Source organism: Pygocentrus nattereri, chromosome 11 (assembly GCF_015220715.1).
Source record: "Pygocentrus nattereri isolate fPygNat1 chromosome 11, fPygNat1.pri, whole genome shotgun sequence".
Lineage (NCBI taxonomy): Eukaryota > Metazoa > Chordata > Actinopteri > Characiformes > Serrasalmidae > Pygocentrus > Pygocentrus nattereri.
This window is the reverse complement of record NC_051221.1, coordinates 27913891-27925395: the sequence shown is the minus strand read 5'-3', so window position 1 is coordinate 27925395 and position 11505 is coordinate 27913891. Positions and strand designations below refer to the sequence as shown.

The 11505-nt window shown below is 38.6% G+C and overlaps 2 protein-coding genes across 2 annotated transcripts; one reads left to right on the top strand and one right to left on the bottom strand.

Annotated features, from left to right (window-relative positions):
* The first annotated feature begins 359 nt into the window (after positions 1–359).
* Positions 360–3425, top strand: etfbkmt (electron transfer flavoprotein subunit beta lysine methyltransferase). Its single transcript, XM_017713691.2, has 3 exons — positions 360–788; positions 1836–1966; positions 2135–3425. The coding sequence occupies exons 1-3, from the start codon at positions 511–513 to the stop codon at positions 2479–2481; spliced, it is 756 nt and encodes a 251-aa protein (XP_017569180.1). The 5' UTR covers positions 360–510; the 3' UTR covers positions 2482–3425.
* A 587-nt stretch (positions 3426–4012) lies between these two features.
* Positions 4013–10673, bottom strand: amn1 (antagonist of mitotic exit network 1 homolog (S. cerevisiae)). The gene is made up of 7 exons (XM_017713690.2): positions 10368–10673; positions 10121–10253; positions 5985–6114; positions 5673–5890; positions 5288–5344; positions 4903–5014; positions 4013–4779 (listed from the first exon to the last, which is right to left on the bottom strand). The coding sequence occupies exons 1-7, from the start codon at positions 10397–10399 to the stop codon at positions 4706–4708; spliced, it is 756 nt and encodes a 251-aa protein (XP_017569179.1). The 5' UTR covers positions 10400–10673; the 3' UTR covers positions 4013–4705.
* Positions 10674–11505: the final 832 nt, after the last annotated feature.

The window sequence follows — 11505 nt, the reverse complement described above, 5'->3', positions numbered from 1 at the left end:
ACTTGAGGGATGAAAACAATGAACTGAAAAGAAAATGTAATAAAGTGTATGGTAAAGCCAAAGTGTGTGCTTTGTAATTACTGGCACTGCTAAATGAAGACATTCTTTTAACAAGAATAATATTTCCAGACATAAAATTAGAAAATGGAAAAATAGGAATTGAATGGCCCCTTTTTTATCCAATGCAGCTGGGATGCTACCTTATGTATGCACTGAGAAAGTTAGCAGCAGCTACAGCAGGCGGCGCAGTCAGTGCTCGACCAATCTGCGCAGGAAGCGTTGTAGGTGAACGCGCCTGGCTCGGCTGTAGCGACAGTGGGTTTTGCGCATGCTTACTTAGCCCGGACTTGCGTCTGTCCCCTCATGACAAAAGATAAGATGAGTGTGTGTTGTATTTCATACAGCTTTAGCTAAAAATGTACAACCGCTCTGGTATCTGAGTTATTGTGTTAGCTCGTGTTACTAGTTCGCTACTTAAACACGCTCAGCAGTATCTGTGAGTTTACTGACATGAAGCGAGCTCTGTTTATGTCTTTACGCCTCAGTGACGCGCATCTCAGAAAGAGGTTTTGTGTCCGGCAGTATGTACAGTACTGTAAATCAGGACAGGACATAATGCATTTTATCTCAGAAAACACTGAGATAGTCAGAGGTCAAAGTTTAACACCAGAAATCTCCTTGAGACTCTTTACACCAAAGTGCCGTTTTTGGACTGAAAGACCAGAACTGTGGCCGTTTCCTGAGCCCTTTTGGGCTATATATTGGCCTGGGGGACAAGCACTCGCCAGGTAATACGGCCAGCTTCGCACATGTCTACTTACTGCACATTTAAGACATTTCTATGCCCCTAATGTGTTGCAGGGCTTTTTGAACGGTTTAAGTTTTATAATACAGAGAAAAACTTTTCAGGACCTCAACCCAAAAGCTTGCAAATTCACCCAGTTCTTTCCAGAGGTGGGTAGAGTTGGCTAACACAAGATAAACTATTGTTACTTCAGTGAAATAAGGAGGTAGCCCTGGGCCTTATGGATCAGTTTCTCTTGGCAGTACTGTGTCACCACCTCAGAGCATCAACAACTTTCCAGAAAGGAAAATATGTCCAGAAGATGGCCATTTAGAAGATATTTTAATCAAGATAATGATCCTGCACACAAGAGATGACAATTGTTCCAAAGTCCAGATTTCAACTACATTGAGAACATCTGGTCTTACATTAACAAACTAATTAACTGGACTAAAGTTTTTCCACTGCTGACCAAATGTGGGAGGCCAGTAAAAATGAATGATACATCACTGTTGCTTCTGTATGTAAAATACTGTGTGCAAGTTTAGCCAAAAGACAACTATGGTTTTCATCTAAATTGAAATGTGTGCCATAAGACTTTGTTGCAGTTTACTTCAGTCTTCTCTTGTTTAACATTTTATTCATATTATTAAATTAACCATACTAAATTTCATGCTCTGATTTACATGGACTGTTTATTTTGCCGTAGAGTGTACATCCAGCATGTGCCAGCGCAGGAACTAAAGTTTGTTCAGTTATCCTCTGTTACATCCCCTTGGTCAAAATGAAATAGTAAAACCTCTAAAACAGTTGTGACCAGTCACAAAGCAGAAGAGACACGTCTCCAACATAATATAATAACATTAAACACAAAAATGTTGCATATACTGAATTTGTAAGTAAATGTTAATGACTGAAATGTAACTAAGTGAAAAACCTCAGTAGAAGTATCATCTGAAAATAATCAGGAAAGTACAAATCTATCAATATTTTACTTAAGTGCACATGTAACTATTCATCACCCACCTCTGCATCTCACTGTGTTTTTCAGGTATCTTCTAAACAAACCAGAAGTGTCAGCAGGTAAAAGAGTGCTGGATCTTGGATGTGGCTGTGGAGCTTCAGCTATTGCTGCCAAACTCAGCGGTGCAACTCATGTGTTGGCCAATGACATTGATCCAGGTGAGGTATGCTGGAAATTTCCTCAACCAATAATAAAGAACTCTTTATGTGTATAATGTTGTGTAAGTTTTAGGATGTTGGACATAAACATTTTGCACAGCTTAAAAAAAAAAAAAAAGTTCATTCAATTTCCAAATGACCATTAATGACCACTAATCTTTGTTGTAGTTGCTGCGATTGCCACTCAAATGAACTGTGAACTGAATGGTCTGGAGCCGCTGCCAAGTGTGACTGAGAACATGATTGGTTCTAAACCAGAGAACTGGGACCTCATCTTGTTGGGAGACATGTTCTATGATGAGACTCTTGCAGACTGCTTACATAATTGGCTGCACACATGCATTAAGATTCATAGAACGCAGATCCTTATTGGAGATCCAGGACGAGCTCAGTTTGAGAGCCACAGCATCAAAAAACTGTTGCATGAACAGGCTCAGTTTGAATTACCCGACTCAGTTAAAGAAGAGAATTATGGACTGACTAGTAGCACAGTGTGGTGTTACAGGCCTGCCTGAGATGTTAATGGTCACAGAAACACTGTATTTCTGAATACATTCATCTCTCTGCCATTTTACACTTTGTACAATACCTGACAGGAATGATTCATCAAAAAATCTAGTTTACACAATTTTCCTTTTTTTCAGTTTAGAGCTGATGCAGTAAGGCTAAAATTGCTGCAACTCAATAATGACCAAAATACCATCACCGTCACCAAACTTCTTTCAACCCGTTCAAACCGCATCAAAATCTCCATTAAAGATGCACAGATTTGCCCATGTGGTTTGGGATACAGTATGACTTACTATAAACTACAACAATGGACAAAACTGCAGGCACCACCTTTAGACAACCTTTGAGTCTAATTTACACAAGTTTCCTAAATACTATTTAAATCACCTCAAATGTAGAATTGCTGATCGATAATTGTATTGATAAGAAGAATATTTGTGATAATAGCCATCATAAATACACAGGAATCTTATTCAAGATAAGTCCTACAGCAGCCCTAGTGGTGTCTGAAATAGCCACCGTTAGCAGTGAGGTTTTGTTCATTTTTTATAGGTAACAGTAATGTAAAGTATGAAAGACTGGTAAGTTTGTGGGAATTTGAGAGAAGCTTTAGGGATGCATTTTTATGGAAACAACTTGAACAGTTGTCATCGTGCAGCAGGGGCAAGACAAAAAATATTAACCAATAATAACATGTTTTGCATGCCACCCCCACCACCACCTCAAGAGTTCAGACACCCAATATTGTGTTTCCCTCAGAAATATGTCACATTACAGCAGGGTCGCAGCCAAGAGCTCTCTTTTTGCCCAGGGTCTGGACATTTATAAGTAACTCTAATATTGTCTATACTATTGCCCTAATCACTGTCTGTAATGTCACTTCTTCAAAAAGAATGAAAAGAATCAAAGAATATCAGCAAAAATAAAAAAGGATAAAAGGGAATGAAAATGGCTTCAGCTGCTGAGTTCTTGTAGAAGGAAGGAAAAGGATTTCGCTTTATTGAGCATCAAATGGCAAGGTGGTTCCTGGTCGACCACAATGCCAATATCATCTCCAAACATCCCTTTTTGTTCCCCTCAGGGGTGATGAGGTAATCTCCCCACCCCTTTCACACCATTCCATAACATTTTAGTCCCCATCATATCCTAACCTTACACATTTTTGGAAACCTTTAAAACCAAACAAATATGATGTCTCTTTTTTTAAAAAACCCACTCTGGTTTAACTCTTATCAGACTGTTTCCTCCTTACTGGGTCATCTTGCGTAACTCTCCATATACGTACAAGAGTTTACCTCAACTATAAATTGAAGCGTCATCTCGTACAGCTCCCTTCTGTGAGCTCAGACGTTCACCCACATTAGAATGAAATGCATACAGTCTGCTTACCTATATCACCTTCTTAAGAGGGCTCCAAGCTCTCTAGTCAGCCAGTGTTGTATTCAATCTTTTCCAGTAGGATGCATTATAATTTCTGATTCATGCTGACTTTAAAGAATAAAACAACAAACCAAATTGAATAAAGTGCACTGCTTCTGAAATTATTGACATTTGTTTAATTTGAACAAAACTGCAGAACATTTTTAATTTTCTGAAAAAAGGTTCTGAAAGTAACAGGATCTCTCTGTTACTTTTGAGGAGGGGATATAAAGCATAACAAAGGAAGGAAAGAAATCTTCCAGTAAAATACATGCAAGATAAAAGGACAGCTAAAATTAAGTGGCTTCATTTGCCTTCTTTTAGTTACAGCTTGTGTAGTAGTGAGCAACTAAATATGGTCAGCTGTCTTTCCACCTCAGTTCAGAACAGTTCAACTCTCACATGCCCTTATAATACACCAAGTAAGATCCAAGACAAAATCCATAGTCCAACATTTTTACTGGCCTTTCTTGGATAATATATGCAGATATTCCAGTAAGATAGAGATATATATATATATATATATATATATATATATATATATAATAATTAAATTCATACAATAATATATGCTTTAAGCAACCTGAATTGTGAAGTAAATAAATATACAAAAATGTAGTGCTTTACCAAGTCACAAAGATTAAGTATATTCACATCATGGAAATGACATCAGATCTACACGGACTTCATCCGGACTTGTTAGAAAGATAAGCAGAGTTTACACATCATTTGTTTCTCATAACAGACTCTATGAATGTTCATATGTCAACAAAGATCTGACTTCATCAGCATTCTAATGATGATGCTCACTCAGTACACAGTCCAGGAGACGTGCTGGATCTTATTTGGCCCAATAAGATTATGAAGCGCCTCCCTAGATTTATCTAAATGAGAATTCAAATAAGTATGTTATAGTGACCTGTATTCAAAAACATACTGCAGGTGATTCAATTTTAAAGAAGATACATTCCTGATAGTGTTAAATGTTAAGAAATTCTACAACATACCTGTAATACGTGGACATCCATGAAAATTGAATATTCTGATGTTGGCACAGTTAGACAGAACAGCAGCCACAGCATTGTCTGTCAAGTTACGACATCGTACCATCTGTAACTCCTGTGTGGAGAGTGTAGTCTAACATTATCTTCAGAAGGTATTTCTCAGAGCAGGATTTATATCATACTACTAACATACTGGAATCAGCCAATAATGTCCTCCACCCATTTCTTACTAAGACCAGTACATGTTCTCATTTGGCAATGACAGAAATACACTAAAGGACAATATCAGCCACTTTCAAAGTTTTTGCTGTTCAGTGATTAAAGGGCCTGTGGCCAAGAATGCTAAAATGCATTAAATAAACACACACTGTATGAATACATACATTACCTTTAAACTTTGGCAGCATACTCCAGTTGAAAGACCCATGACACCTGCATCAGTGACCTGTTAGGAGCATTTTGAGTCAAGCAAGGGTTACAATACCAAAGCGCAGTCAAAGTAAGTCAAGCCAATTCTGTTTCTAACAAAATGTCATTCTAGCAAAACTGGACAAACTCTGACAGAATACATCTTAATTTGAAAGACCGCTGAAAGTCCAATTGTGTCAAATCACAGATGCTCAACACCTCTACATCAGAAGATACAAAGTGACCTTTAGGTCATTTTGTACCCAGTAAAACATTCATGAAAATAAATGCATAGAATTTTGGTAATCTATCATTAGAACTCTGTCTTATTCCAGTCCATTCAAAACATCTTAACTCAAACTTACCTCCGTCCCACCAAAATAGATGCTGTACAGAAACCTACACTTGGCCCCTATTTCAATCAAAGCTACATCACTGACTGCAGAGCATTCCATGAGGGAAATGACCTCAAGCCATTTGCAGCTTCGGGCCAGAGCCTGAACTCCTGAGTCAGTCACAGCTGAACATCCAGTAAGATCAACAACTTGAAGACAGGGGCAGTGGGATGCCAAGGCCTCCAGACCTAGAGCAAATATAACATCACCAATTTGTGCCTAGAACTGAAGAATCAACATAATTCTGCACTTCATTAACCTACAGTCATTAATTTTATGTACCCTCTGAAGTGATGTGAACACATCTTCTGAGTATTATAGTCCTTAGTTGCGGACAGTAAATTTGTTTGAGTGCAGAGTCTGAAATCTTGCAGTTCTGCAAGTCCAGTGTGCGGATTCCTGCATGCAGGACCTGAAAACACAGGATAAGATGCTTCAGAGCAGTACAGATGAATAATAAATACACATATGGAAAATGAATCTGGTTGTATCAATTTGGGAAATGTGGGCTGATTCTGATACACATACAATACACACATTAATTCAATCAATCAATCGATGGATTAATCAACCAACCACAATGTGGGTGACCCACATTTACAATGTAGCCAAGCAAATTTAAACAGGTATTGAAAAAGTTCAAATGAAATTTAATCAATTTGTTAAAACAAATTAAGACTAACAAGACTATAAGTAGACAAGAAAAGTGACAATAATAAATAAATATAACTATTAATGAATTAAAATAAATAATAAATAAAATGTCAATAGTAAAATCTAAATAATAAAGAATAATAAATAAAGGCAAATCATTTTTTTAATGAAATGTAGAAACGGATCTACCTGGAATTACGACGAAATACAAAATTATTTTTTCTAGAGGGTTACAATTGCAGTAAAATGTAAAAAATGCTGATATTTTAGCACAGTAGCCCAGCCTTGCTCCAATGTTCTGCTCATCCAGAGCATAAGAAATCAAAAATATCAGAAATATCAGACAAATCTGAACATTTTACTAAGCAATTATTTGCTGATACCAGCGATAACAGCATCATCTGATTTCATCGTTAAGTGACAGTGGTGACTTAGGCCCAATCCCATTTCTTATTTTTTACCCCTCCCCCTTGAAACTGAGTTACAAGGGGTAGTGGTTGAAATCTTCCCCCTATGAAATGAGACAACCCTTCAAGAACTGGAATAGTCATCAATTGTCGTCAGCATCTTTTACATAAACAGATGAGACAAGGTTTTCTGGCCATTTCCAATGTGCCGCCTCCACCTGTGGTGATCTCACTTGTGTGTCACATGACAGGACAGGTGAATCATGTTTAAAATAGCCTGGTAAAAATAACCAGGACGTGTTTTCCTGCTGTGGGTAGCGCTGTCTCCTCACAGCGAGGAAGGCCTGGGTTCAATTCCCCAGCCGGGCGATTGGGGTCCTCTCTGTGTGGAGTCCTCTCATGTTCTCCCCGTGTCTGCGTGGGTTTCCTCTGGGTCCCTGGTTTCCTCTCACAGTCCAAAGACATGCAGTCAGGCCAACTGGACTTGCTAAATTGCCCCTAGGTGTGAGTGAATGTGTCTGTCTGTCTGCCCTGCGATGGACTGGTGACCTGTCCAGGGTGTATCCTGTCTTCCGCCCGATGACCGCTGGGATAGGCTCCAGCAAAGAGCCTTGATTGCCTTCAAAGAGGGGGACAATTAATTATTATCACCACCAAGACTTCTTCGGTGATATGAAGCTGAACTTAGCTTTCTAATCACCAGCTTCATGATCAATTTCCCGTTCCACCATAAATGGTGAGTCAACCTCACGTACCAGAACGTAACTGCTGCACTATTTAAGGTAGAACGGGAAATTTCGCCTGGTAGCAACCGAGACACCAGCATTTTACTGCCGATTTTTATGCGTGTTATGAAGGATATGACCATAGAACACTATTACAATGGTTTTTACAACGGCTTTTTAACAAAGAAAATACTTACATTTATGTGTCTCTCTGGCCGCTTGTGCAGCCATTTTGCCAATGATTCGCAGAGCATTCTGGGAATTTTCTCATAACACTGTTTGTAGTGCGCCTCTGAAAAATCTTGGTTTTTAAAAAAAATGTAGCCCTAACCCTTCACCCTACCCCTCCATCTCAACAACAATCGGGACAACCCGACCCCTAGACGTGAACGCGCAAAACGGAGGGGTAGGGCTAAGTGTTAGGGGCAAGGGGTGAAATGGGATTGGGCCTTAGTCATCAGCAGAATGCCTCCTGCAGCACAGCGCAGTCACAGTAAGGGAGCGGCCCGCAGTAAAATTGTGTTGCGTTGTTAGCAATTCGGATTTCAACTGGCTGTAACTCCGGAATGCAGGAACGTACATTACACAAACTCTGGTGGCTTTGTTAGACCTGATTAGTGAATTCAGGTGGCGTCATGTTCCTTGCCAAAATCTGCCAATATTACACATCAGAGTTTTATTTTTCTAAAGTGTATAACTTCAGAAGTCGAGCGCACAGATGAATGAAACCAGACTCAGACTGACCAGGCCACTTTGTGAACAATTTCACAGCGCTTATTTTGCCTGTCCATGGCCTTTGCAGACCGGGAGCCCGGAAAGAGAAAGTAAGTGAAATACAAGCAGTTTTTGACCTCGGCGGGTGATTTTCAACACAAATGATGTCAAAATCTATGCAAATATATTTAATTAAGCAAAACTCGATTCGTGAAAAAATTCACACATGGAGCTCAGTGTGTTTGATCGGAATAAACTATCTGACGTTGCAGTTGAATTCCACATACAAACATGATCAGTAATCTTGCAAATTCCCTTGTACAGTTATACAGGTCTGTTTCCATTACCATGCAGACAAAATTGGAAATTTCTATCATTTACCTAAAAAGTGACACAGTAATATACATGTGAGGAGATGAAAACAGGCTAGAATTATTTGTCAGTCATTGATTAAAAAGCTGAAAAAAGCAGATAAATTAGATTTTAACTTTGGAACACAATTTAAAATATATACACAATAATAATCCCGCTGTGCATGCATGCACTATTAAAGTCATGCAGTGTTGGTTATCATGTGATTTGTGAAAACTTTCACGAACATGGTTTGGTATATATATGAATGATTTATGCAGTTCTACTCTCATTTTCATGTGTAATAACAGTAGTTCAGCTTTTGGGGCCAAATATAGAGCAATAATGCAAATAACTTTAATAAATGAAAAAGTATAAATATAAACAGTACACTAATATTGATTTCTCTGATTTGTGAAATATTTCACAAATACATGAATGTCTGTAATTCTTTTATCAGTTTTTTACAACAAAAATGAATATTTGGAGGGCTTGACTCTGAAATGCCATGTACTCTTACAGCAGCAATGATATTTCACTTGTTTTAGCCGTTACCTGATTTGTGAAAACTTTCACAAACACAGTTTGGTATCTTTGAGTAATTTATGCAGCTCTACTCCCATTTTCAAGTTTAGTAATACAGTAATTTAGCTTTTGGGAACAAATATTAAATGTTAGTGCATATATTTTTAATAACTGATCATCTACATTCATCTCCATACCCCTCCATACATCTACAGTCACTGTCCATTTTAACAGCCCCACTTACCTTGTTGGAGAATGTTGTAGTTCTACAGTTTCAGACTGTAGTCCATCTGTTTCTCTGCATACTTTGTTATCCTTTTTCACCCTGTTCTTCAATAGTCAGGACCCTCTAAAGGACCACCAGAGATCAGGTATATTTTGAGTGGGGGATCATTCTCAGCACTGCAGTAACACTGACGTGGTGGTGGTGTATTTGTGTACTACTACTATTACATGTGAAAATGGGGGTAGATCTGCATATATCAATAAAATATACCAAAACCATGTTTGTGAAAGTTTTCACAAATCAAATGATAACCAACACTGCATGACTTTAACTGTGGGATTATTATTGTGTATATTTTTAAAATTGTGTTCCAAAGTTAAAGCCACATTTTTCTGCTTTTTTTGAGCAACAGCTTTTTACTCAATGACTGACAAATAATTCTAGCCTGTTTTCATTTCCTCACATGTATATTACTGTGTCACTTTTTGGGTAAATGATAGAAATCCAATTTTGTCTGCATGGTAATGGAAACAGACCCGTATAAAACAAGAAAATATCACAAAATTCGTTTGTGAATATTTTTCCAAATCAAGTAAAATGTACAAGGGAATTTGCAAGGTTACTGATAATGTTTGTATGTGGAATTCAACTGCAACGGCAGAGAGTTTATTCCGATCAAACACACTGAGCTTCATGTGTGAATGTTCTCACAAATCGAGTTTTGCTTAATTAAACTCATTCCGGAGTTACAGCTGACAGAAAACCGAATCGCTAACTACAGGCCAGCTTCACTGCGGCAGGGAGCGGCGAGGTTACCTGGCTGATGTTGGCGTCAGTGACGGAGCCCTGAGCCGTCATTATTCGAACCAGCGTGTCTTTGGCGCTACAAGGCAACGTTTTAATACAGTCGCTGTACTGCTCCGCATACCGAGCCACACTCACAGCGCTCCTGGGGAGAGATGTGTTTTGATTCGGCAAGGAAACTCATATCTGTGCAGTTCCGTTATCCAACATTACAAAGCCTAATGATGTCCGTTTAAATCAGCTGAGCAGAGTAACTCACAGGTTTAAAAGAGAATCCACGGTTGCTGCCATCACGTCCCACCCAGGTTGTGTTGATGTAGATCAGAGTGAGAATTTAACGTCAACTTGACTCTACACGCCAACCTGTCGGTTTCACAGCCCTACGAACGGTGTAATGTTAAAGTCAGACAGCGGACACGCAAAGTCTTTGGCGCGAAAGCATTTTCCTTTTCTACATTCCTAAACCGTTTAAATAGTTTAAACGATGGAGCCACTCTTCTTATTTCAATCGGTTTGTTTATACACACCCACACTGGTTACATCGCGGGTATGCGCAACAGTGGGATCGACCTCCGTTCACGTCATTTCAAAATAAAAGTTGAGTGAAAAAGCAACAACCCAAAAAAACAAATGTTAAATCAGTTGTAAAAAAAAAAAACCCAAAAAACTCATATGTAATCGTGAAAAGTTAGTAGACAAGAACAATGTTATGTTTCGGACAGCGCTTTATTTGTTTATTTATTTAGAATAGAAATGTAAGTGGTGGTCCTTCAAATGAAACACAAATAAAATTCACCCTGTCATTAGGGAATTTGAGAATTAGAGAAGAAGAAATCAAGAAAACAGTGCATGTTCAGACAAATGCTCTTTTATTTTGAGGGTAGAAAACACACACACACACACACACACACACACACACAATTCAATAAAAACAACTACACATTACAACAAAACCACACACCATCTGTGGAGGACACTACAATACTTCATTATTAAGTAAACTAAAGAAAGACTCTCAGTTTGGGGGTAATTGCACTTGGCAGCACCACCATGGATTTGGGCTTCCGTGAAAAGTATCACACTGGACCCTGCCATGTTGTGTGACCACTAACTAAAGCCAAAATTCTGCCAAAATATTCAAGACAAACACAACTGTGGTAAATTATCAGATAACACATTTTGCTAATTATATATGACAACAGCAGCATAAAAACTTAGCACAAGTGTGCATACTTACTATCTGTAAATCAGATCAGACAGGGCTGGTTCATTGGTAGGGGTATGGAGATGAGACAGGACTGGTTCATTCGTAGGGGTATGGAGATCAGACAGGGCTGATTCATTGGTAGGGGTATGGAGATGAGACAGGGCTGGTTCATTGGTATGGGGTATGGAGA

Bases quoted from the DNA above. Each gene is read 5' to 3' on its own strand.
- etfbkmt (XM_017713691.2), top strand. From the start codon at position 511: ATGAAGCGAGCTCTGTTTATGTCTTTACGCCTCAGTGACGCGCATCTC. The intron at 789-1,835 runs GTAATACGGCCA...TGTGTTTTTCAG, and splicing joins GGGGGACAAGCACTCGCCAG to GTATCTTCTAAACAAACCAG. The intron at 1,967-2,134 runs GTGAGGTATGCT...TCTTTGTTGTAG, and splicing joins GGCCAATGACATTGATCCAG to TTGCTGCGATTGCCACTCAA.
- amn1 (XM_017713690.2), bottom strand. From the start codon at position 10,399: ATGGCAGCAACCGTGGATTCTCTTTTAAACCT. The intron at 6,115-10,120 runs GTAACCTCGCCG...CTGTGTTTTCAG, and splicing joins CTGACGCCAACATCAGCCAG to GTCCTGCATGCAGGAATCCG. The intron at 5,345-5,672 runs GTAAGTTTGAGT...TGCTCCTAACAG, and splicing joins TCTATTTTGGTGGGACGGAG to GTCACTGATGCAGGTGTCAT.